Below are 23048 nucleotides of genomic sequence, written 5' to 3'. Positions count from 1 at the left end.
ATGGACTTGCTGTGCTGGGAGGAAGACCAGGGTCAGGGCACCTTTTGCTCCTCTCAATCTAGATGAAAAGCAAAGCTTGTACAAGCTCATGTACCAATGATCCTTCAAGGTTTGCAGCCTTGGACAATTCAACAGCTTCACTCGGGGCTGCATTTTCATAGGAAAGGGACTCAGAGCAGCCTTCAAGCAAGGGGGTCCCACCAGCCGGTTCCCTCGGTACTGCCTGGTCTCGGTGGGGCAGGAGGAGCCGGAGGATGGCTGGAGGCAGTCACATCCCTTCTGCAGGGCAGCCCAGCCTGAATCCTCCTCTCCCTTTGCAGAATCCCCTCTCCAGCGACAATGCGTCGTCCCTGTGCAGCACCGTGGATTACAAGCCCCCACTGCCGGTGGAGGAGGAGGTGGCGGAAGAGGCTGAAGACAGCAATGAGCCCGAGGAGTGCTTCACTGAAGGTGAGGGACCAAGCAGGGTAGGGAACCCCAGGGAGAGGTGGGTATGAGGGGCCACTGCCAACCAGTTCTTGCAGCATGACAATCCCTAGGCTCACTTAGCTCAGCCCAAACTCCAAGTCCTCCTGTACTATCAAGGAGATGGTCCCCATGGGGCTCCTCTCTTGTGTGCACTCCCTTAAACCCAGGAGGATCCTGCTCCAGCCTCCACCTTGGAGGATTTGTAAAGACAATAAAAGCACAAATAGTGTCATGTTGGTGGAAACGCCCTGGCCAGGAGGTAACCCACAGCTCTTTGTCCCATCCCCAGCCTGTGTGAAGAGGTTTCCCTGCCTCTATGTGGACATCACCAGCGACAGAGGGAAGGTATGGTGGAACATCCGGAAAACCTGCTTCCGTATCGTGGAGCACGACTGGTTTGAGACCTTCATCGTCTTCATGATCCTCCTCAGCAGTGGGGCGCTGGTAGGTCCCACCTTTCTCCCTGTCCCATTTGCTCTGTAGCAGCTCCCCAGTTTGGAGCCCAGGAACATGGGCAGGGTCTAGGCAGCAGCACCGGAGGCTCTGGGCATTGCCTAGTTGTCTCCAGCTGTGGGCAGATGTTTGATTTAAAACCCAATGTACAGCCTTGCAAGGGGATCTAAACATCCTCCCTTTGCCCTCCACATCGGTACAGTCACCCCTGTACAACCCTCCCCAGCATCCATCATGGGTTGTGGTCCATGGGCTCGAGGGGATACAACCCCCTACAGCCTCCCCTCCTGCTCTTAACATCAGCCACGAACTATCTGCACCGTTTAGCTTCATGTGGATGGTTCCTCATTTCACAACCTCCATAACTGGCTGTCCGGAGGTGCTTCACAAATAATTCGTGGTTATTATTTTGCTGTTCAGCACTTCCAGCTGCTGATTGGTGCACCCTCCCAGAACCTGGGTGTCCATTTAAATCAACATCATTAAAAAGCTGTGTGTCAGTCTGAGTCCTCTGAGTATCTGGGCTGGACCTAACCCAGCTGCACCTGTAAACACACAAAGCTAATGGGGCGATCAACTTCTCTGCAAGTTTCTGGGGTAAAGAGAGAGGGAAGGAGGATAGAGGGACTGGACTGGTTTTCAGACATACTTTATGAGTCTGCATCATGCTCTGAAGTGCCGTTTGGGGACGTCTGAGGTTGTAGCTTGTGCCAGAATCGAAAGCTGCACTAAAACAGCTGTGCAACACCTGGTCACCATGCCTGTGACCACTGCTCGCTGATGTTTTACATGCCATGTGGTCATAGCAGTAACCCAAACTTCTACGAGCATTTTCAAAATTACCAGGACATCCAAAAGTGCAGGTTGGTGTCCTGGCTTTTGGCTTGTGCTCAGACTGGTGGGAATTTGATGCAGCTGAACATTTATCATAGAATCATAGAATGTTTTGGGTTGGAAGCGACCTCAGAGATCATCCAGTTCCAACCCCCTTTGCCATGGGCAGGGACACCCTCCACTAGCCCAGGTTGCCCAAAGCCCCATCCAACCTGGCCTTGAACACTGCCAGGGGTCGGGCCTCCACAACCTCTCTGGGCAACCTGTTCCAGTGCCTCAGTGAAGCTTTGCTTTGGGACAAACACCGCTCTACATAGCCAACAAGAACTTGCAAACAAGAGTTAGACCCCACGTTGATCAGGTGTATCAGTAAATGCCACCCGTAGTTAGGCTTTCAACTTTTCAAGCTGCCCCAAGCTCTAGGAAAGCAGCGACAACGCAGGCATGGATCTGGCTGCACTGAGCCATGCAGCAGGTCTAATGGAAGAATGACTGTCACGTAGCTCCATGCCTCTTCCAGGCTTTTGAGGACATCTACATTGAACAAAGAAAGGCGATACGTACCATCCTGGAGTACGCCGACAAGGTCTTCTCCTACGTCTTCGTCATTGAGATGTTGCTCAAGTGGGTGGCCTATGGCTTCAAGGTGTATTTCACCAACGCGTGGTGCTGGCTGGATTTCCTCATTGTTGATGTAAGCATTGAGCACCTCTAGCGCCATAGTTACCAAGGGATGTGGGAGCATTAGGGGATTGTAGCAGGCTGTTGCAAATGAACCCATGTTGTGTTTTAAAGGACAATGGGGTGGCAGTGGAATGAGGGCTTAGACCATTGCTTAAAATAATGGTCCTCCACAGGAAGGGTGACTTCTTTCCCTGGTTGCAGAAACCATTTCAAACCCTTTCTGTTTTACGCTCAAGCCAAGAACAAGCCCATACGGTTCTACCAGACCCCAATAGAGATGTGAAGGGATATGGGGTCTCCCAAATTCTCCATGACACAGCAGGTCATTCCACCTGCACAGTATTTCTGCATCCCCCGTCACCTCCCCCCTCATACCCAAGAAGCAGGGACATCATTCAGGTGGCTGGTCACCATGGACCCAAGGACTCGATGCCAGTCCCTGTGTCCCAAGACAAGACTATGACCACCAGCCTGAGGCAGTGCTGGGGAGAGAGGGAAGGGCAGGAGATGCAGGGATGTGGTTCAGTTGTGTTTCCATCTGAGATGCTGCTAATCCCTTGGGCTGCTCGTTCCAGGTGTCCATTATCAGCCTGACAGCGAACTGGCTGGGATACTCTGAGCTGGGAGCCATCAAGTCCCTGCGGACGCTGAGGGCTCTGAGACCACTGCGTGCCCTGTCCAGATTTGAAGGCATGAGGGTAGGTGCCTCCCCCGTGTGCTGCTGGCTCTGACACGGCCGTGCAACGTGGCACTGTTCAGCAGTCACCTACATCAGGGACCCATCCCACGTGGTTTTCAGGGGCCTCCAGACCAGTGGGATTGATGCTAAGGTACCTTTGGTCTGGTTTGAGCCCACTTGGTGTTGCTGGGGAGGGTAAGGCTGGGGCACAGGGACATGAAGGTCCACATCATTGCTAGCCTGGTTCCCTAGCCGGGTCCTCCAAGGTCTTTTCTCCCCTTGCAGGTGGTGGTGAACGCCTTGCTGGGCGCCATCCCCTCCATCATGAATGTCCTGCTGGTCTGCCTCATCTTCTGGCTGATATTCAGCATTATGGGGGTGAACCTCTTTGCAGGAAAGTACTACCGATGCGTCAACACCACCTCAGGGGAGCTCTTTGACATCAGCGTGGTGAACAACAAGAGCGACTGCATGGCCCTCCTCTACACCAACGAGGTCAGATGGGTCAACGTCAAGGTCAACTTCGACAACGTGGGCTTGGGATACCTCTCCTTGCTGCAGGTGGTACGTCACGAAAGCAGCTGCCATCCCTCCAAGACGTGCACTGCCGTAGCAGGGCAGCCTGAATAGCATCAGGGCTGAAGCGAGATGCTGCCTTGATGCCCAGATAGAGTCTCTTGGCTACTTCTTAGCTCCAAAACTGGTATTTAACACACAAAACCCTTCAGAGACAAGGAGGAAAGGGACAGTGTAGAAGATGGGAGGGGAAGGTGTCACCAGGGACCTGCTGCAGGTGAGTGTAGGTAGCACCAAGCCTGGAGCTGCCAGAATTCCTCTGCACAGCACGGATGCAGGAGCGAGGAGGGGATGCCTCTCTTTTCCCCCCACCCATTTGAAAAGTTCAGCCTGCTGTAGTCATAGGCTGCAAGAGTTTTGCATGGGGAAGATGATGACTGGAAAAAGAGTGTGTGTGTCCACTGCAGGGTAGTGGGCGAATGCAGCCGTGCTTCCACTGAACCCACTGCAGCTGAGCCAGGCAAGCTGAAGGGGAACTGCTCACCGCAATTTTAATACAAATATAGGTGTGGGCTCTGTTTTTGGGTGGGCTGGGGTTACTCCCATCAGATCCAGGGGAACTGGCGGTTGCAGAATCAGAGCATAACCCAAATTGATTAACCAGCTTTAAATTCAGCTTCCTCTTCAGATTTGTTGTTCCATCAGATTCAGGAAACAAGATGTTCAGGCTTTTTGTTTAACAAATCAGCAGTAAAAGCTTGTAAAAAAATGCAATGTACCCCCCCACACCCCCCACCAGGATCGGGATCCAGCAGAGAGCAGAGGCAGCAATACAGAAGTCAGGGCTATGGAGGTGGCACAGCTCGGGAGCGGGAGGGAAGCAGCTGGCCCCAGCACAGCTCTGCCCTCGGGAAAATGCACTTTGTTTTGGGGGGGAAAAGAGTCAATTGCTCCTTCTCCCAGCCTGGTTTGCAGCGGTGTTTTGTGAAGTTCCTGGTAACCTCAGCCACAGAACAGAGCTTACGCGTGCACGTGCAAATCTCAGTATTTCTGTATCAGGGCATTTTTCCTGGGGATTCAACTTACAGTCCCTCTCCTGCCATTCCCACAGAGAAGCTGTAACTCCAGGCTGAGCAGGCGTGCTCAGAGCTAAGCCTCCAAACTAAACCTCAAACACACACCCATCGCCCTCCCCCCCTCCCTTGCCCCAAATACCTCCCGGTAAATCCGTTCTCCTCCGCTGTCCCTGCAGGCGACCTTCAAAGGCTGGATGGACATCATGTACGCTGCCGTGGACTCACGCGAGGTGAGGGGACAACCAGGGATGTCTCACAACCGGTACCAAGCGTTGCTCGTCCCACCGGGTCGGTTCCCCCTGGCAGACTGGGAGCAGAGTCCTGGGGGTGAGGGATGGACGCCCTTGGCCACAGCATCCCCTCTGGCTCTGCCCATTGGTGCCAGGGGGCTGCCTGCATCCCACCCACAGCTTCAGCTGGGACACGGGCTAAAGAGCGGAGAAACCCCCAAAACATCCCCCCCGCTGAGGTGTACAGCCCCAAAAAGGGCAGCCAGTTGTGTCCCTGTGCCACCCATGTCATTGTCACCTGCGTCCCGGCTGCAGCCTGGCCCCCACCCTGGGCTCCCACCCCACCCGGGCTATGGCTGGGACCGAGCGTGCTCCTCTCGGCATCAGCTTCATGGTCTGAAATCCCCGCTCTGCCCCGCAGCTCCAGCCCAGAGGGTTTGTCCTTCACCCCGCTGTGAGATGATGCCCTCCACGTACCCCTCCAGCTGGGAGAGCTTATCCTGTCCTGGAGAAAGCGCCTGGCTTGCCCTGAGCAACAAATGGGTTATTGAAACAGAGCAGCTAGCATTTAACCTTTGGGTTAAATCGGTTATTAAAAAAAAAAAAGTTTTTAAGAGTTTCATGCAGAGGCTGTTTCTGCTGTGATCCATCCCAAAAAGTGTCCCCACAGCAGCTGTACACACGCTGCCATGAGCTGATGCAGCGGGAAGGATGTCGTACTCTTTCTCTAACCAAGCAAACTCACCCATTCCCCGCTGGGGGGTCAGCCCCGCACACCCACGGGCCTGAACTTAGTGTTTTTGTTGCCTTTTTTTAGCATCAGAAACAGCTGCTCTGCTCGCCCCAGCTGCAGCTGCCGGTGCTCAGCGAAGCCACTTCCAGCTCCCTCTGAAAATGGCTTGGGCTCCTGCCTCCCCAAGCACCTGGGGCAAAGCTATTTTGGGGGAAAATCCACTCTCTTCTGCTAAGAGCTTTCCTCGAAATGGGGAGAAGCCACTTGTGACACCTTGGGATGTCTCCAGTCAAATATAGAGCAGAATTAAGTGACGCCCCTTGAGATGAGGAGTGCTTTCCGAGGCTGCCAGGCTGTGCCACCCCCATGCGCTGCTGTGGCATGAATTAAACCACTTTTCCGTTCCCCTCCTGGCTATATTTCGGCCTTTGGAAACCTGATTATGGGGAAGAAACTCAAATTCACTCATTGATATGGCTGCACCTGGGCATCCCTTCCATATTCCCCAGCCCACGCCGTGGGATCGGGGATCAGCACATCCTTGTCCCCCAGCCGGTGTCCCGCGGATGTACCATCCCATGGCTGTTCCCATGGGGACCACTCAACCCGCACAGCATCTCCCAAACGTTTTGGAGCAGCCACCCCACAGCTCTGTCCGGTTACAGTGACTCGTTGTCTGGGGGCTTGGGGACACACTTTCTGGAGAGGGTTAGTCTCACATTTCCCATCTCTCCTGGTCAGATTGAAGAGCAGCCAGTGTATGAGATCAACCTCTACATGTACATCTACTTCGTCATCTTCATCATCTTCGGTGCCTTCTTCACCCTGAACCTCTTCATTGGCGTCATCATCGACAACTTCAATCAGCAGAAGAAAAAGATAAGTATTTTCTGTGTCCTGCAGCCACTGCTGCCTCCTGGGGCGCTGGTCTAGGATGGGGGGGGGGACCAGCGCGGTCGGGGGGCAAGGGGACCAAGGCTACCGTGTCCAGGGCTTTTGGGGAACCCAGGGTCCCTCTGCAACCTGAGTGGCTTCCCGTAGAGTGAAAAAGTAAGGAGAGCTGGACAAAAAACAGCACATGGGGCTTTGTGTTCTGGCCATCGCATTTATAGAGGATTTCACTTACGGACGCAGAGGAAGGAGGTGGGGGGGGGGGTGTTTTCTCCTGCCCATGCCACAGCAGCACGGCTGTACACCTGTGCCGTCGCTTTTATTTTCTTTTCCCAACCCATGACCCTTTCTCACCATTTTTCCCTGCATCGTGGAAAGACACAACTTGTGGTTTCAAGCGAACAGCACAGGACTAATACCCCAGGGCTGCCGGAGAGGGGTGTGGGCGGCGGGTGGGTAACACGGACCACGTTGTTTGTGCCAAGTGAGGTCTGAAGCATGCCAAGATGCTGCCTCGGTCCCAGCAGCATCTGGCCAGCAAGGAGGGTGTGAGCCCCGGCAGGACATGGGGTGCCTCACCTGCTGTAGTGTGCTGGGAGGCAGCATCTCACCTCCGCAGGAGGAAACCGCAGCACTGAGGTGAGCACCCATGGGTGCTGTGAATTGGGGGAAGCAGCACAGAAAAGGGCAAGAAGGGAGGAAACAGGTTTCACCAAGTCAGTGCAGCAAGTGATGCCTGGTAGGAGCTTGGCTGGAGATGCTTGGTGGTAAGAGGTGAGTTCCCAAGTCTAACAGTGCTGATTCCCTCTATACTTTGGAGGCAAAGACATCTTCATGACGGAAGAGCAGAAGAAATACTATAATGCCATGAAGAAGCTCGGCTCCAAGAAACCCCAGAAGCCCATCCCCAGGCCATCGGTACGTTGGGTTAATCACCCTGGAGAGCAGCGGGAAGGGAGCACTTCAAGCCACCAGCTGTCCCAAAGTGAATGAGAAGGGTCTAGGGAAAGGGTTTGCCAGGGCAAGGAGACAAATCCTGGTTCCCCATTGCTACTCTTCCAGCAGGACTTTGCTAACAGCTGGGGCTTCAGAAGAGGTTCACATCAGGCAACCTCCTTTGGATCTGCTCCTCAGCCCTGGGTCCACTGGCAAGGGAGGGGGTCCCATTTGCAGGGATTAGGGTTTTCTCCTAGCTCAGCTCCCAGCTCCTCTCTTGAAAGGAGTTACTCAGGGAAAGCTCAGTTTTCAACACTCCTAGAAGGGACATTGCCAATACACATGCAGTGGTGGCTTGAGTTTGGTTTTGATAGCGCAGCTCAAGCGAGGCCTTTTCCCATGTGTTTATTTTTGCCCTGAGACATCAGCTGTGGATATAATTAGTAAGCAACTGTCCCTGTGCCCACACCTTCTGGCCATGGTGGGTTTCATCCTGCAAGGTTCTGAGTATCCTCCTCCCATAGCTTTTGGGGCCATGAGACCTGTGTGCTGGCCACAAACCTGAGGTTTCCTGCACTCTTTTAAATATGATTCCTTCTTCTTTTTCTGTTGTGTTTTTGTTTTGTGTGTGTCTGTCCCATGTTCCCACCTCACATCTGGTTCTCCATCATCACCCATGTGGCCCTAATGGCAGAACAAGTTTCAAGGGATGGTGTTTGACTTGGTTACCAAGCAAGTGTTCGATATAATCATCATGATCCTGATTTGTCTTAACATGGTGACTATGATGGTTGAAACAGATGATCAAAGTGAACTCAAAACATCTGTCCTCTATAAGATCAACCTGATCTTCATTGTTATCTTCACCGGAGAGTGTGTGCTCAAAATGTTCGCCTTGCGCTACTACTACTTCACTATTGGCTGGAACATCTTTGACTTTGTGGTGGTCATCCTCTCCATCTTAGGTGAGTCCTGCTGGTTTCACTGGTTCCTGAGGGGTCCCACTGGATAACAAAGGGTGGAAATGGTCTGGCCAGTCCACAGCCAGCCCCTGTCACCGGCCACCCCCTTACACCCACCCTTTGAGCAGGGCCAAGCCAACAGGACAAGTCAGATGTGAGGCCACCAGGATTCTGTCCCAGTCCTCCTTGGTGTTGTGTTCCCCTTGCCATGCAGCCAGCATTTAACCTTTGGGTCTGTACTCAGAGATATTTTGGAATACATTCCCTTTGCCACCAGCAGAGCAGAGTGCTGTGTGCCATTGGGGGTGGCCTTATCTGCCTCTGTCTCCCCAGCCCTAGCAGATGAAGTGGAATAGCTCCACTTCACCTCTCTATGCTAGCTGTAGACCATGGCAAACTCACCTCTTCTTCATCCCTTCACAGGTATCGTCCTCTCGGACATCATAGAGAAGTACTTCGTATCACCCACCCTCTTCAGGGTCATCAGGCTGGCAAGGATTGGCCGTGTCCTCCGGCTGATCCGAGGGGCGAAAGGCATCCGGACTCTCCTGTTTGCTCTGATGATGTCCCTGCCTGCCCTGTTCAACATCGGCCTCCTGCTTTTCCTCGTCATGTTCATCTACTCCATCTTCGGGATGTCCAACTTCGCCTATGTAAAGAAGGAGGCAGGGATCGATGACATCTTCAACTTTGAAACTTTTGGGAACAGCATGATCTGCCTCTTCCAGATCACCACGTCGGCTGGATGGGATGGCCTCCTCAGCCCAATCCTGAACAGCAGCCCCCCAGACTGCGACCCCGACGTGGAAAACCCTGGCAGTTCGGTAAAAGGGAACTGTGGCAATCCATCCATCGGCATCTTCTTCTTCTGCAGCTACATCATCATTTCCTTTCTCATCGTGGTGAACATGTACATTGCCATCATCCTGGAGAACTTCAACGTGGCCACAGAGGAGAGCAGCGAACCTCTCTGTGAAGACGATTTTGAAATGTTTTATGAAACTTGGGAGAAGTTTGACCCAGATGCCACCCAGTTCATTGCATACAGCACCTTGTCTGACTTTGTAGACACCTTACAGGAGCCACTCAAAATTCCCAAGCCAAACAAGATCAAGCTAATCACCATGGATCTACCAATGGTTGCTGGGGATAAAATTCACTGTCTGGATATCCTTTTTGCCCTGACTAAGGAAGTGCTGGGAGACTCGGGAGAGATGGATGCCTTGAAGGCCACCATGGAGGAGAAGTTCATGGCCGCAAACCCCTCAAAGGTTTCCTATGAACCCATCACCACCACTCTGAAAAGGAAACATGAGGAAGTCTGTGCTACAAAAATCCAGAGGGCTTTCCGGAGGTACCTCCTAAGACGCTCGGTGAAGCAGGCATCCTACATGTACAGGCACAGTAAGGACGAGGATTCCCTGAGAGAGGACGCACCTGAGAAGGAAGGTCTGATCGCCACCAAAATGCATGAGATGTTTGGGAACAGTGGGACAGATGTGGAGACAGCCCCTGCCTTTGGTCTTGCACCCGTTCCCAGCTCAGAGACTCAAGATGCTCCTGGCAAAGCAAAAGCATGGGACAAGGAACGCGTTGTGAAAGAGTCGCTGGTATAACAGGAGGAGGATTCCATATCTCGCCCAGCCTTAAAAGACTTCATTTTTATCTCCTTTTCCAGAGCTCTTCCACACACAGATCAATAGATCTTAGATATTGAGCTAATTTCAGATATTTCAAGTAGACACCTTAACTTTCAAAGCAGGGTCTCTTACCGATCCTGGTTTTTACAGCTCACTGCACTTGCAAAGAGTTTAATATTTTTCTTATGAGAATTAAATGTGAAATCTATTGTTGGTGAAAGAGAAACATCTTAGTTTTGAAATGAGCTCATTGTGGCAACGATGTTTTTCAGACATTAACAAATGAGTATGGCTGTCCTTTTACTTAATTATTTATTAATGTTATTTCACAATTAAGAGGTTTTTCTCATATATTATTCTTCCAGAGTGCAGCCAAGTAGCCAGTGAAAGATGAGCCAAGTGAAATAATATTAAGAATAATTATAGAAAAGACAAGGTTTTGTGAACAAAAATCTCCAATGTCTTAAAGTAGCACCTTTCTTTTGAATATATGAATAAGCTTTATGGATTATTTTTTTTGTTATATACAGAGAAAGTGCAATTATGTCTTAAAGATTCATTTGCATAGCCAAAACAAAGCATCTGCAGATATGTTCTCAGGGTTAAATATCAGGTTTTAAAGGTCTCTGAATATGCATTGAACTCATAAATCATTCAGGTCTCTACGGTACGAATGTAAACGGTATTTATATTCATGCTTCTTCTCTGTTTTCCCATTTCATCCAGATTTTGTGGCAGGAAAGCAATGGACAAAGGTAGGCTTTGGAGAACGTCCTCCGAGAATCCCCAGTCTCTGTAACAAAACCACTTCTAGGGTTTTTTTCAAGCCTGCTAGCAAGTGGAACTGTCCCGCTGGAGTGCTCTTGGTTGGTGTTAATTAACGAGACGCATCCCCAGGTATCGGGGCAAGTCTTTGAATAGTCCTTGCAATGAGCTGCTTCAACGGGGTCCCTTAAATCCCACCGGCCACCCAGCGTTGGGGGGCCTTAATGCAATGAATGCTCCCACCGGGGTGTAAATCCCAAAATATTCAGGCAGAGCATCCTTCCCTTGGCTGGGGCTCTGGAGATGACCCGGTGGTACATGCCAGGGCCAGGTAGGTCCTCAGCAGGAAACCTCCCGGCAGAGGAGGGTTTTCCCAGGGAAAAGGGGTTTGCTGCTCTTTACACAGGTGGGCAAAAGGAAAGTAAATCAAGAAAAATGTGCAAAAGGCCCCGAGTTCATCTCTGGACTGCTTTCTGCCTTCAAAAGGGAAAAAAAAAGACCTCTTGAGATCAAAACAAACATGAACCAAAACCTCTTCCAGTTAAAACAAGGGCTGCTTCTTGAAGCCAAAGGTCTGTCTTTTTTTTATTATAATTTTTTTTTTCTTTTTTTTTCTCTTGGGCTGATTTTGGTGCCGAGCTGTTACGGATGCCCCATGTTCAGGCAGGCCAGGAGCGGTGCTGAGCTTGCTTGCATCCACGTACTGTCAGCCAGGCGTCAGAGCCAGGATCGCTCTGCTCATCCCGCAGCATTGTGCTTTCATTTCCATGTTGTGTAGGGCAATGCTCCCTGGAACAGGAGCCTGAGCTACTTTAAATGGCGTTTGCGTGGGAAGCATTCATGGCACAGCGGTTTCCAGCCCGGATTGTGGTTCACAATCAATGCTGCTTGTACGTATGTGTTGTCGGTGATGGAAAAAATGCCAAAGAGCAGGATTCGTGTGAGCTAAAGCCATTTTTCTTTGTACATTTCTTAAAATAAACAATTGTAAATGGTCTATTATTACGATACCTAATGTGTTGGCGTGTGTTAGAGGGAGAAACATTTGCCCTGCTCTGGGAGGGGTAAATGCCCCCTCCCTCTGCTCCAGGACAGATATGGGGAGCCCTTTTGCGTGGCCTTGGGTGGACCTGCCATCCTCAGAAGGACCTGGTGGTCCCATCCTGCACAAGAGACCCCCTGGGCTGCCTCCTCCTGGCACCATCCTCTGCAGCCCTTGGTGCCCCACAGCAATGAGCCCCAACCCTAGGAGCTATAGGAGATGCTGCTGCAGGTTCCACCAAGGAGAGATGTGGGCTCGGAGGAGGCGCAGACCCCCTGAGCTGCCCCACGCCAGGCTCTGTGGGGCCAAACCTGTCCCACCAGCCACGTAGGAGCAGTTCAGCATCATGGGGAGAAAGCAGTGGTGGGCGAAGGAGGTTTCTGCGTCAACGTGTGACTAGAGGAGGAGCCACCTCCGGGACCTGCTGACGTCCCCGAGGACTATGGTATGGCGTCGCTACTGTGTTTTTGTTCTGGCTGGAACAGCTCGTCCCAATGCTGGTGTAATTCAAGTTGAGCATCGTGCTACCCGTGCAGGCAGGGGGCTGGAGGGAGGATGTGGTGTGACCCACCATCCCTGTCCTGCGGCAGGGGAAAGGACGGTGGTGAAACCCAAGCCCTGATGAATAGGAATGGGCTGGGAAGGGCGCAGCTGCCTGGCAGCGGATCTGCTCTGCCCACAGGGCACGGTCTGGCCATGTGCTGTGGGCTGGGCAGCCAGGGTGGCCCAGGGGAAGAGATGTGGGGAACATCAGGTCTCCCTACATGTCACTGGGTACTGCAAGCACAGGGGACTTCAAGGGGAGACCAAGCCCCTCTGGACCAGGTCTGTGCCTGTTTGAGGGTGCCAAGGAGCCTGCAGGCAGGGTAATTTGGCCACCGTTGCTGCAAACCATCTTTATTTTGTTCCCTGCTCCCCATTTTGTCCCACGGGGCTTTCTCAGGCACCTCCAGCATCCCCGCCTCATTCGTCATAGCTCCTGTCTCCAAACCCAGGGCTTGATAAAAATCCCCTCAGTGCCGGCCGAGCACATGGGCATCCCCCATCGCTTTTGCCTTGCTGGGATGTCACGCCAGGCTGTGCTGTACCGGGGGTGCCGGCAGCAGGGACTTGTGAGCACGGCATGGCCTGCCTGCTCTACCAGGAGAAGGCACCTCTCCCATCGTCTCTCTTTCCCTCCTAGGGTCAGACATTCTCTGGAAACCTTTATTTCTCTTCTTTCTTGCTTCATGTGCCCTCACGTACAAGGTGAGGCTCCGACCGGTTCCCAGCAGCCACCGGATGCTCAGAACCGGTAAAAAAAAAAAACCACCAAACCTGCAGAAGGTGAAGGTCTGGGGAGGCCCCAGGCAGAGAAACCCGGGCTCTGGGGACCAACACGGCTGGCAAAAGTACCCAAAGGTGTTTTTCACATGGAGTTACAGTTCAGTGCTTGCCCACAGCTGGTAAAGCACAGCAGAGGGCACGGCATGGAAGGAAACCGTATGTCGACGACAGAGCTCACCTTGGGGTGCCGCATTGCGCTTCCCTACGGAGCGGTTGTCTCCAAAGGACTCATGGAGAAGGGTCTTGGTCATGGCAAATGGGGTGAGGAGAAAGAGCAAGCATGGCTGGCACGTGGGGAGGTCACACCGTGGTTTGGCCACCTCGTTCCTCTTCTGGATTTCACCCTTCCCTGGACGGGCAGCTGCGGGGGATGCTGGGAATGGGAACTGAGGGACCGATCCCACAGCACCCCTCAATGAGCAGAGATTAGGAGCCCCACAAACATCCCCTCTTCCCACCCTGTTCCCGCTCCAACTCTTGCAGCTGGTCCAGCACCAACCCTGCCCACCACCCACAGGGCTCAACTGGGGGGGGGATCTGTCCGCGCTGCCATGGAGCTGGGGTACAACCCTGGGGGTAACCCCCATCCTTTACCCCCCCAGGGATGTCGCACCCCACTCCCTGGGTACACCCCCTGAGCTCAGTCGAGGTTTTGCATGGCCGAACACTTTGCGGATGGGTTCCTCTCCAGTTCTGGTGCAGACCCACACCAGTCGTGGCCACCTCCATCAAATAACACCACCATGACGAGCACGGCCTGGGGACACGAGGCTGGAGGGTGCCCAGGGCGCAGGCACCAATGCCCCAGCGTCTGCGTCGCATTCAAAACCGGCCCCGAGGGGAAAGTCCCCACTGAGGAGGATTTACATGAGCAGGAAAGAGGCCGTCTCGTGTAGCGGCAGCTTTGCCATTTTTAGGTACAGAGGCCAAGCCGGTCGGAGCAGCCGCTGTGTTTTGCAGAAGCAAGGGCCGGCGACTGGATGTTTCCCTGCCGCTTGCAGTGAAAGATGGCTGATCTCTGCATGAGGTTCTGGGTCCTCCAGGCAAACCTCTGGCTGATGGCTCTGGTCACAGGTAGGCGTCAAACACAGGCTTTGCACTTGAGAGCAAGGAAACGTGCACCCAGGTGATGCGTCGGCATGCATCCCCTGCTTGGTGCAATGAGGGATTTCACCCGGGGCTGGCTATAAATTCGTTAGTTTTAAACTTTGCAATTGCCGCTCCCAGTCCTGCTTTGTGCAGGAAGCCAGCCCCGGGCGCCGTGCCACCAGGGAGGACCCGCGGGGGGCCGGGGCTCAATGCCTGCCTCCGGTTTTGGGTTTTGTTTCCCACTGGGGTGCAGGGACGGGATGCGTCTGTCTAACACCGCAGCGCAGGAGCTTTCTGGGGCGGCCGGCTGGTCTCGGTGGGAGCCCAGTGCAGAGCGGGTGCGGAGCCTGGCCGGTTGTGGTTGCAGGTGGCAGGAAAGAAGGGTTGTTGGGGGTTTTTTTATCATTTATTGCTCTCGGAGGCCTGAGGACGGGGCTGGCACATCGCTGAGGCCATGGCCAAGCCACATCCCTTTCCTTCGTGGGGTTTGGTACCCAGGAGCAGAGGAGAAATGGGAGGAAAAAGGCTTTTGGGGGTGTTTTGTGGGTCCTGTGTGAACATCGCTGTGCTGTTTGTTCCCCTTTGCATCCCCACGGAGAAGCAGCAGCTAAACCCAGCACACAGCTCCTGACCCATTCCAGCCCCTCTTGCTTGGTGCAGGGACACCCACCAAAACCTGCAGCAGATCCCACCCTCGGGTGGGGAAACCTGTGCCCTCAGGAGAAAGGGCACTTAAAGGGTTTCTGTTGGGTGGCCACCAAGTCCAGCATGGATTTGAGGTCTCAGGGTTTCATCCTGGCTCTCATGGTGGCTTCTAGGCAGGACAGGGGAAGCTCAGCCCACCCGTGGTTGCAATGGAAATCTTGGCTTTGAGGGGTGTGAGGGCTTTCAGGGTGAGGGACTAGCCTGGTCTTCATTTAGAAACAGCAACCAAAGACGGAGAGCAAAGCCCTCTGTCCCAGCTGGCTGGCAGGACCGCAGGTGGCAGGGACACATGCCCAACACACAGCCCGGACAAGGCGCATCTCCTTGTCTCAGGAAAAAAAAAACATGAAATGGGGCTGGAAGGGAGAGTTTGCCTGCAGAGATGTAGGTGCTGGAGGTGAACAGGGCAGCACGGACCTGGAAGAGGCTCTGGGGCAGGGAGGGGAGCCCACGGCTGAGCCGGAGGTCCCTGCCGAGCCGGGCAGGAAGGTCTGCAGCAGGGTGGGAAGGCTCGGGACAAAGATCAGGGTAAGGAATTGAACCTTCCTTCTTCTTCATCTTCGTCTTCGTCTTCTTCTTCGTCTTCGTCTTCATCTTCGTCATCTTTGTCATCTTCTTCTTCTTCTGGGGGGGTGTTGCAGCTGCCCCAATGTACTGGGAGGTGGTGCAGCCCCCACCTCCGTGCCAGCCTCCCCACGGCGGGGTTTGGCGAGTATTCATCAGGCGGATGGAGCTGGGCACTGAAGCAGTGCGGTAAACAGGGCTGGTGCTTCCTGCCCAGCTGCAGCAAGAGGAACCGAGGCACAGGGGCACAGGAGCTGTGGGCAGGGGCACCCATGGGTGCTGGGGGGGGGGTGTCCCTGCCTCACCCTACTTCCTGCACTGCATCGCAGGTCCCACAGCTCCATCCAGCCCTTGGTGCGGGGGGCTGCATGGTCCCGCGGTCTGAGAAACCCCCCGGCCATCACAGAGCTCCAAGCCCAGAGAAACCACGTCAGGGAAAGTGTTTCTGATTGATTCAGAAAATGGAGAGTGTAAATAAAGAGGCGTGAGCCTGTCTGGACCCTTTCTGAGTGGTGCCAGCCTGGGGGATATTAATAGCAAAGGCAGGTTTCACTGGGATGTCAACCAGAAAGTAACTTGCTAGAGAAGATTCAGGAGATGGGATGGAAATAGAAGGGTTTGTACCCAAATTTGTGCTGCCCCGTGTCCTCTGAGCAGGGCTCTGGTTGATGCTGCCAAGCACTCCATCCCCATACGGAATGCGCACAAAGGACCCACGGTACGTGCCATCCCACGTGGGACGTCGTACATGGGCTTGTCCTACGTGGGCTGTTGGCCACTATCTCAGGGCCCTTCTCCTGTCTTGTAGGTGTGATCTCAGCAGACAACAACAGCACCAGGAACAGCACAGGTAACCTCTCAGACCCTACGCGTGTCCCCAGGGTCCCTCTCGTCCCCACTGGCTATGCCACAAGGGTGTCAGTGGATGTCCCATCACCCACAGACCTTCTCCAACACAAAGGCCATTCCCAGCCTGTGACCTCGTCCATGGCATTTCCCCAGCCCTGCACCTTGCTCTCCCTCTGCAAAACCGAATCCGTTTTGTCTTTCCCAAGCACACACGTGTTTTTTTTTTCCTCTGCGTTTGCAGAGCACGTTGCACAAACAAGCCGTGCCTTGGGGTCAGGCGCTGGGCTCGCGCACACAACGCTTGTGCCATTCCCACCCATGGAGTATTAAGTGTGAACTCCACAACCCAAATGAGCCCTCAAACTCGCCAGCTCTGGGACCAAAACACAGGCAAAAATACAAAATACAGCAAAACGCAAAAAATGTGGAAGCGTGAGAGAAGCCAACTGGGGAGATGGGTCCGTCCTCACAAAGGCTCCGTGGTGCGTGTCAGCGCAGGGCGTAATTTTGGAGCTGGGGCTAACAAAATGTACATAGAGGGGGTGGGAGCAGCAAACAAGTATTGGAGTGAAGCCATTCCCACAGAAAACTGGAGTTTCCATTAAAAGCATGTTTTCACCAAAAGTCTCCGATTTCCACCCCCAGACGATGATGATTCACCAAAACAAAGCTGAACACTCAAAAGCAGTATAATCCATGAAAATGGAAAACTCTTGATTTGGGAGATGCCGGGGGGGGTCTCGTGGGAGCGCGTTTTTTTTTTTTCCTGATGCTCCCCAGGTGCCGGGTCCTTGCTCGCCATGACCACCCTTGTCCCCTGGCAGGCGGTGGGTGCTCTGTGGTGCAGCAGCACCCGCGCTACATAGCAGCCAAGAAGAACATGCCCGTCCACTTCATCTGCTACTCTCAGGAGCCCCACAACATGCAGTGGTACAAAACGTCGGAGGACAGTGATGAACTCTATGAGTTGGACCACAGCACCTCCCGCTACAGCATTGAGAGGAAACACAACCTCATCAACTTCACCATCTTCAGGATCAAATATGAGGACAACGGCATCTACGTGTGTGATAGCAAGAACCTCACGGCAGAGAAGAAGTGGCCGCGCCTGTGCGGGACGGAGCTCAGAGTCATGGGTGAGTAGGAGCTCCCCATCCTCCATGCACCCCAGGAGATGCTCTTTCTCCTTCTCTCACCCTTTCCATATGAACCCCACATCACGCTCCTATGCACCCACCACTCCCCATGCTGGTGGGACCCCTTCGGATACAACTGGAGATGCTCCATGGCACCACAGAGGTTTCTTTGCTCATTACCAGCCACCAAGCAGCAGGACAACCTCCCCTGGTTTGCCCCGGCATGTCCATCCCACAGAAACACATCCCAGGGACTGCATCCCCTAACAGATCAGATTTTTCCTGGTCCTGGCTAGTGGTGGGTCCTGCCCAAGGTGTCTGATGCCAACCCCAGGGGCAGTTTGCAATGCTCTGGTCTCTCCCTAGGAGGAGGGCATGTCACCCATGTCTCCCCCATCCGCTCTGCTGACACACAAACCTGTGGCCATGCCAAGCTCATCCCAGTTCCCCGGGAGCCTGGCATGGAGGTGGGACCTGGGGCTCACACTCTGCTGCTGCTCCCAGGTCACAGCAACATCCAGCAGATCCAGAGCAGGAACACCCTGAAAGACGCCATCATCATCATCCAGTCCATCCTGCTGGTCATCTTCATCAGCGTCCCCATGCTCCTCTTCCTAGATAAAGTAAGTGACAGCATCTCCAGCACTGGGGCTGTCCCCAGCTTCATCACTGTGGTGCTAGCGATGGGGATTGGCAGGCACTGAGTTTGGGGCTGTTGCAAGGGAGCATGGCTGGCTGAAATGAGAAAATAAGCACCTAAAACGGTGCGTGGGACTGTGTGGATTCGCCTGTGGAAGCTGTGGGACCTGGCCTGGTGGGGGGGAGGCCGGAGGCAGGGGATGGGGGATCCTGGTGGGTGCTGACACCCAACCTGTGATGCTCCTCTCCATAGGGTGAAGGCAAGGAAAGCCCGGAGGAGGACCACACCTATGAGGTAATGCTGCATTCATTATAGAAATACCTCTGTAATATCAACCTGCGCCTGGAAATAGTCAGCTGTGCCCTGGCTGGGTGTCTGCCAGGCACCACCAGCTCTTGCAGGTTGCATCAGGGCATCTTCCTCCCAAGTGCCTGTTGCACATCAGCCATCAAGAGCTGCTCATAAAATCAAACCAAGCTCTGAGCATGCCCAGCCATCTATCTCCATCTTCTCCCCTCTCAGAAGCTGCCCCAGTCTCCAGGGGGATAGCCTAGAGACGGGTCCCTGCTTGAAGGTCCCAAGGAGGGACGGGTTGTGGCCAAAGCCATGGTCCCCTTCCCATGTCTCAACCTCCTTCTTCTCGGTGCAGGGCCTGGAGGTGGAGCAGATGGCCACCTATGAGGACATCACTCCTTTCCGGGACGTGAAGGCCAAGTGGACAGTTGGGGAACACCCCGGCGAAGAGTGAGGGGGTCCTGCACCCACCACCAGGCTGGCACCGGCGGCACGGCTCCGTGCCAGCACCCTGCTGGCACCCGTGGGGACGGGCCCCTGGCTCCTGCCCTGGACCACAGCTCTGACAGGCACCTGGATCCCGGGCTGCAAGCCACCTCCGGCAGCCTTGTGCGGAGCTCGGGTCCTGCTGCCCTTGGGTGCTCGCTTTGCCATGTCCGGGCTGTGGCCACCAAGGCTGCTCTACCCCGGCTGTCGCTCTTACCTCCCCGCTGATGAACCTCGAAAGCCTATGTAGAAATTAGGAGTCACCTGCAGTCCCCCCCCCCGGTAGCAAACTGGCCCCAAACCCCAGGCAACCCCACCCCACGGTGCTGAGCTCCTGCATGGTTAATGCAATGGAAGTACCGGGGTGGGTGGTGGGTCTCTTCCAAGCCCACCTGGGATGGAGAGGACCAGGCATGCTCACTCTCCATGCTGTAAGGACCCTCCTGGGCTGTGAGAAACCGCTGCAGCCCTGGCAGAGGAGCCAAGGTGAGCAGCACCACATGGGTGCTATGAGAAGCAGATTTTTGGGCCACTGTTTAGCTCTCAAGCCAGAGGCGTGCCCAGCAGGCCGAGCTGGCAGTTGTCTGAGACGGAGGATCCTCCAAAAGCACCTCTTTCTCCCCAAAGACTACAGGAAAAGCTGGGAAGACAGCTCTCGCCCAGAGGGTCTTGCGCAAGTCTTGCTCCTCTCCAGGCAAGAGCTGGCCTGTGTCATGAGGACGTCCCCTTGGTGAGGGACATGTCCAACCTCAGAACCTACGGGAAGGATGTAAATTGTGGGACATAAATGTCCAACCGCTTTTAGAAGTTCTAATAAAAGTAATGGGTAAATTCACATCCCACTCCGTCCTGCCGTGCCTGCTCTGGGAGTGTCCCATAACTCCGGTCCCAGGGTCAGTGGGATGCCCTGGGAATGAGGAGCAGCTTTTCATGGGTCCAGCTTAGCTGGAAACCAAAGTCCGCCCCGCCAGGGCCCCGAGTGCAGGCAGGGACGTGAAGCCAAGAGTGGCCATGGGGCTATCCTGGAAGCTCTCGCTGAGCACGCATCAGGGGACCTCACAGTCCCAAGATGTCAGCTTGGGATGAGAGACAAAGACCATCACCAGGAAGCGAAGCAGGAGAACAGGGCCCAGGGCCAGGAACTCCGCTCTCAGCTACATCTGGTCTTGCAAGAGAAGCTAAAAAAAACATCTGGAGAGGAACAGAGCGACGCTAATTGGTTTTGTGAATAAAAACTATCTTGGGACAGCAGCAGCAGCTGGGTGGGTGATGGGGCTCGGGGCTGGCTGGGCACCCAACGCCGGGGCTCGAGGGGTGCGGGGAAGCACAGCTAGCACAGCGCCGTGGGTTTGGGGGTTTGGCAGGATGAGGGGGGGACAAGGACTGTGGGGCTGAAAGTCTTCTCCCCCTCAGAGAACCCCTACAACTTGCGACGTTTTGGGCCCCAAGACAGGACCGCTCCACTTCCCAAAACAGCCGGCAGAAAAGGGAGGGTAAAATCACGAGCAAACAGCTTTTCAGCAGGGAACAGGATGGTTCTTGTTTACCAGTAAACCACCTTCATGGAAAACTGGAATTCAATCTAAATAGCACAAAACTGGCATTTTAAGGTTGATTTTTACTAGTTAAATAAAACTATCCCAAATTAGTTGCATGCACATGTATATAAATGTTACTTACACATGTTTTACTTATAAAATTAATTAAAGAAAAGAGCATTCACAGTGAGACAAGTGAACTGGCTGTTCCCGGTTTCCATCTCTGCCAAGATTTTAGGACTAGCAGAGCTCATCCCTCCATGCCTTGTTTGCAGTTACGAAATGGAAGAGGAAGGCAAATTTTCTGGCCTTCCCAGCTCCCAACCACTTTCTCAGCTCCGCATAAACAACTCACTCAACTGACTTAACCGAATCACGTGAAAATAAGGAGAATCTGCTGTTTGCACCTGGAGAGGAAGCCACTGATGTCAAAAGCAGTTTCGGCAACCCCAGTTCCGCTCTGCCGCTTGGCTACACTCTTAGCCCAGGGCTTTGGCTTCCTTTAAAATGCCAGAAGCAAATAAATATTTCTGTAGTGTTTTATTTTAAATGCTTAGACTAGTTTCTAGGGAGCCTAAAGATAGGGTTTGTTGTAATTTTATACTCAGACAGGTTTGTATTTAAAATGCGTTTAATGTAAATAAATATATTTCAGTATATATAGTCCAGGCTCTGTATTTTGTCCTGATTTGTATCCCCACCATCAGCAGGGCAGTCAGGCAGACAGACCGGGTTGCAGACCTGGACCTCTTCAGCCTCATCTTTAGAAACGGATTCAGTGAAACTGAGCAGTTCTAGCTCTAGTAAATAAAACCCATCAATTCAATCTGAAAAGGACTATTTACCTTCCGAGCAGCGAGGCTAGCAGAGGTAGTCAACTGTCACTTAAAATCTCTGTCAACCATGTCGTTGCCCACCGAAGTGCAGAGCCTGGGCTGCGGGCCAGCAGCTGGTTTCTCCATCAGGATTCCCTGGTTGCAGCTCACTCGTCAGGCTGGGAAGGTCCTCTCCCAGCTGGGGGGTCAGGAGGACCCAAGGAGCGTACATGTCTGCAAGGAGAGTTGCTTCACTTGTTTAGATGCTGCTGGTGATGCTCAGGGTAAGACAGGTGGACGTGGGACCACCCTGAAGAGAACTGAGGGTGGTTTTTTTCTCTTTCTCAAAAGAAAAGGAAATTACAGTGTCACGCTGCTTTATGAGATGCTACTTTGGGTCGCAAATGCAGGCATTTGAAAGCTAGAAAAATGCCACACTGATATTTGAAAGCTGCTTATGCAACTGTAATTCTGCCAGTGGTGTGTGTTTGCCCAGCCCAGCATTTCACAGTCACGCACTGCCTTCTCCACGACGCTTCTGCCTCATTTAATGCCCAAAGATGATCGGGGACAAACCAAGCCCCAGGGGCACCACACAGTCTGGATCATCCTGGTATCGCCATGCTTGGCTGCAACATAAAAAATGCTGATTTACCACCATGCTTTTACTAACAGAGCTAGAGAGGCAGCGGGGCAGCAAGCGATGGGCAGGACCGGGGTGCAAGGTGCTGTACCAATCTAGCTGCAGCGGTACGGCATCATCGTTAACAGGCAGCAGAGCCTGTGCTGGGCTGGGGTGACTGCTGCTCTGCTCATCTCCAACAAATATTGACATATTTAAACACAATCTGGAATAGAAAAACACACCCAGATGTTGCTGGCTATTGGGTGACGAGATACCTGATAGCTGCAGGACCCACTGTTCCCTCTTCTCTAGGGACTGACATTTATTCTGCGACACCACCACGTCTCCGTGAAGCAAACAACCGGGGGCTTCTCGGAACAGATCGCGCTCTCCCTGGCATGTTTATTAACGAGCTCTCGCACCCTCTGCTCCAGCCACCCCGGTGATGATGCTGCCTCTCAGAAACCGGAGCCACACCAAGGGGGGCCCAGGGGAGCCAAATCACCACCCCTGACCGGGGAGCAGTACCCGAACCCCAGACAAAGGGCCAAACCAGGGTGGTCTGGGGCAACTGGTGCCTTATGGGGAGTAAAAGTCCTTTAAGCTCCCCCTGGAGTTGCCCATCCCAGGTTCTGTCTTGTTTTGCTCAAATGCACGCATAGGCGTGCTGCAACCTCTCCTCTCCCTCCTTTCCACACCAGCCCTCTGCTTAATCCTGAGATATTTCACATTTGCATCTCAGGCAAGAGCAGGAAGATGCTCATAACCCTCCAGCTGAGGACGTAAGAAACTGCAGCAGGATTTGCAGCCGGCAGGCTGGTACCTGAACAAGCACCTGGGTATGCTGGTAACAAACCAGCTCACCAAAACTATTTGCTGAAATTTTGGTAGCAAGAAAGAAATTTCTTGGCAGAAATGGGATTCATCTGACAACATCCATCCAGCTCTATCCCCGCTAACAATAAAGGGGAAAACATCTCACTTGATATTAAGTCAGAAGTCTCCCAAACCGGCCAGTCAGCCTTGTTAAGTGTGGGCCAAGGCTGCAGAGCCAGGCAGGAAAATCAGGTGG

At 53.5% G+C, this 23048-nt stretch overlaps 2 protein-coding genes across 7 annotated transcripts in view; both read left to right on the top strand.

The window, feature by feature from the left end:
* SCN4A (sodium voltage-gated channel alpha subunit 4) overlaps positions 1–11860 on the top strand; it is a 47407-nt gene extending 35547 nt beyond the window's left edge. For all 6 annotated transcript variants that reach the window (XM_054801756.1, XM_054801757.1, XM_054801760.1 and 3 more), the window contains exons 17-26: positions 321–450; positions 758–912; positions 2276–2449; positions 3015–3137; positions 3404–3682; positions 4887–4940; positions 6415–6552; positions 7378–7482; positions 8195–8465; positions 8886–11860. In XM_054801756.1, coding sequence (XP_054657731.1) covers positions 321–450; positions 758–912; positions 2276–2449; positions 3015–3137; positions 3404–3682; positions 4887–4940; positions 6415–6552; positions 7378–7482; positions 8195–8465; positions 8886–10078 — 2622 coding nt within the window. In that variant the 3' untranslated portion in view covers positions 10079–11860. The remainder of the gene's footprint in view (positions 1–320; positions 451–757; positions 913–2275; positions 2450–3014; positions 3138–3403; positions 3683–4886; positions 4941–6414; positions 6553–7377; positions 7483–8194; positions 8466–8885) is intronic.
* Positions 11861–14122: 2262 nt separating this feature from the next.
* CD79B (CD79b molecule) lies at positions 14123–21192 on the top strand. The gene is made up of 6 exons (XM_054801863.1): positions 14123–14309; positions 16402–16443; positions 17267–17578; positions 18083–18201; positions 18471–18512; positions 18868–21192. Exons 1-6 carry the CDS (start codon positions 14243–14245, stop codon positions 18964–18966), a joined length of 681 nt encoding a protein of 226 aa, XP_054657838.1. The 5' UTR covers positions 14123–14242; the 3' UTR covers positions 18967–21192.
* Positions 21193–23048: the final 1856 nt, after the last annotated feature.

Source organism: Grus americana, chromosome 22 (genome assembly GCF_028858705.1).
Source record: "Grus americana isolate bGruAme1 chromosome 22, bGruAme1.mat, whole genome shotgun sequence".
NCBI classification, from domain to species: Eukaryota; Metazoa; Chordata; class Aves; order Gruiformes; family Gruidae; genus Grus; species Grus americana.
Note: the sequence above shows the minus strand (reverse complement) of the source record. Positions and strands in the feature narration are given on the sequence as shown.

What these genes read in the sequence shown, in the direction of transcription:
- CD79B (XM_054801863.1), top strand. Translation starts at nt 14,243, where the DNA reads ATGGCTGATCTCTGCATGAGGTTCTGGGTCCTCCAGGCAAACCTCTGG. An exon ending in CAGCACCAGGAACAGCACAG is followed by an intron (nt 16,444 to 17,266) that starts GTAACCTCTCAG and finishes GTCCCCTGGCAG; the next exon opens with GCGGTGGGTGCTCTGTGGTG. An exon ending in TGCTCCTCTTCCTAGATAAA is followed by an intron (nt 18,202 to 18,470) that starts GTAAGTGACAGC and finishes TCCTCTCCATAG; the next exon opens with GGTGAAGGCAAGGAAAGCCC.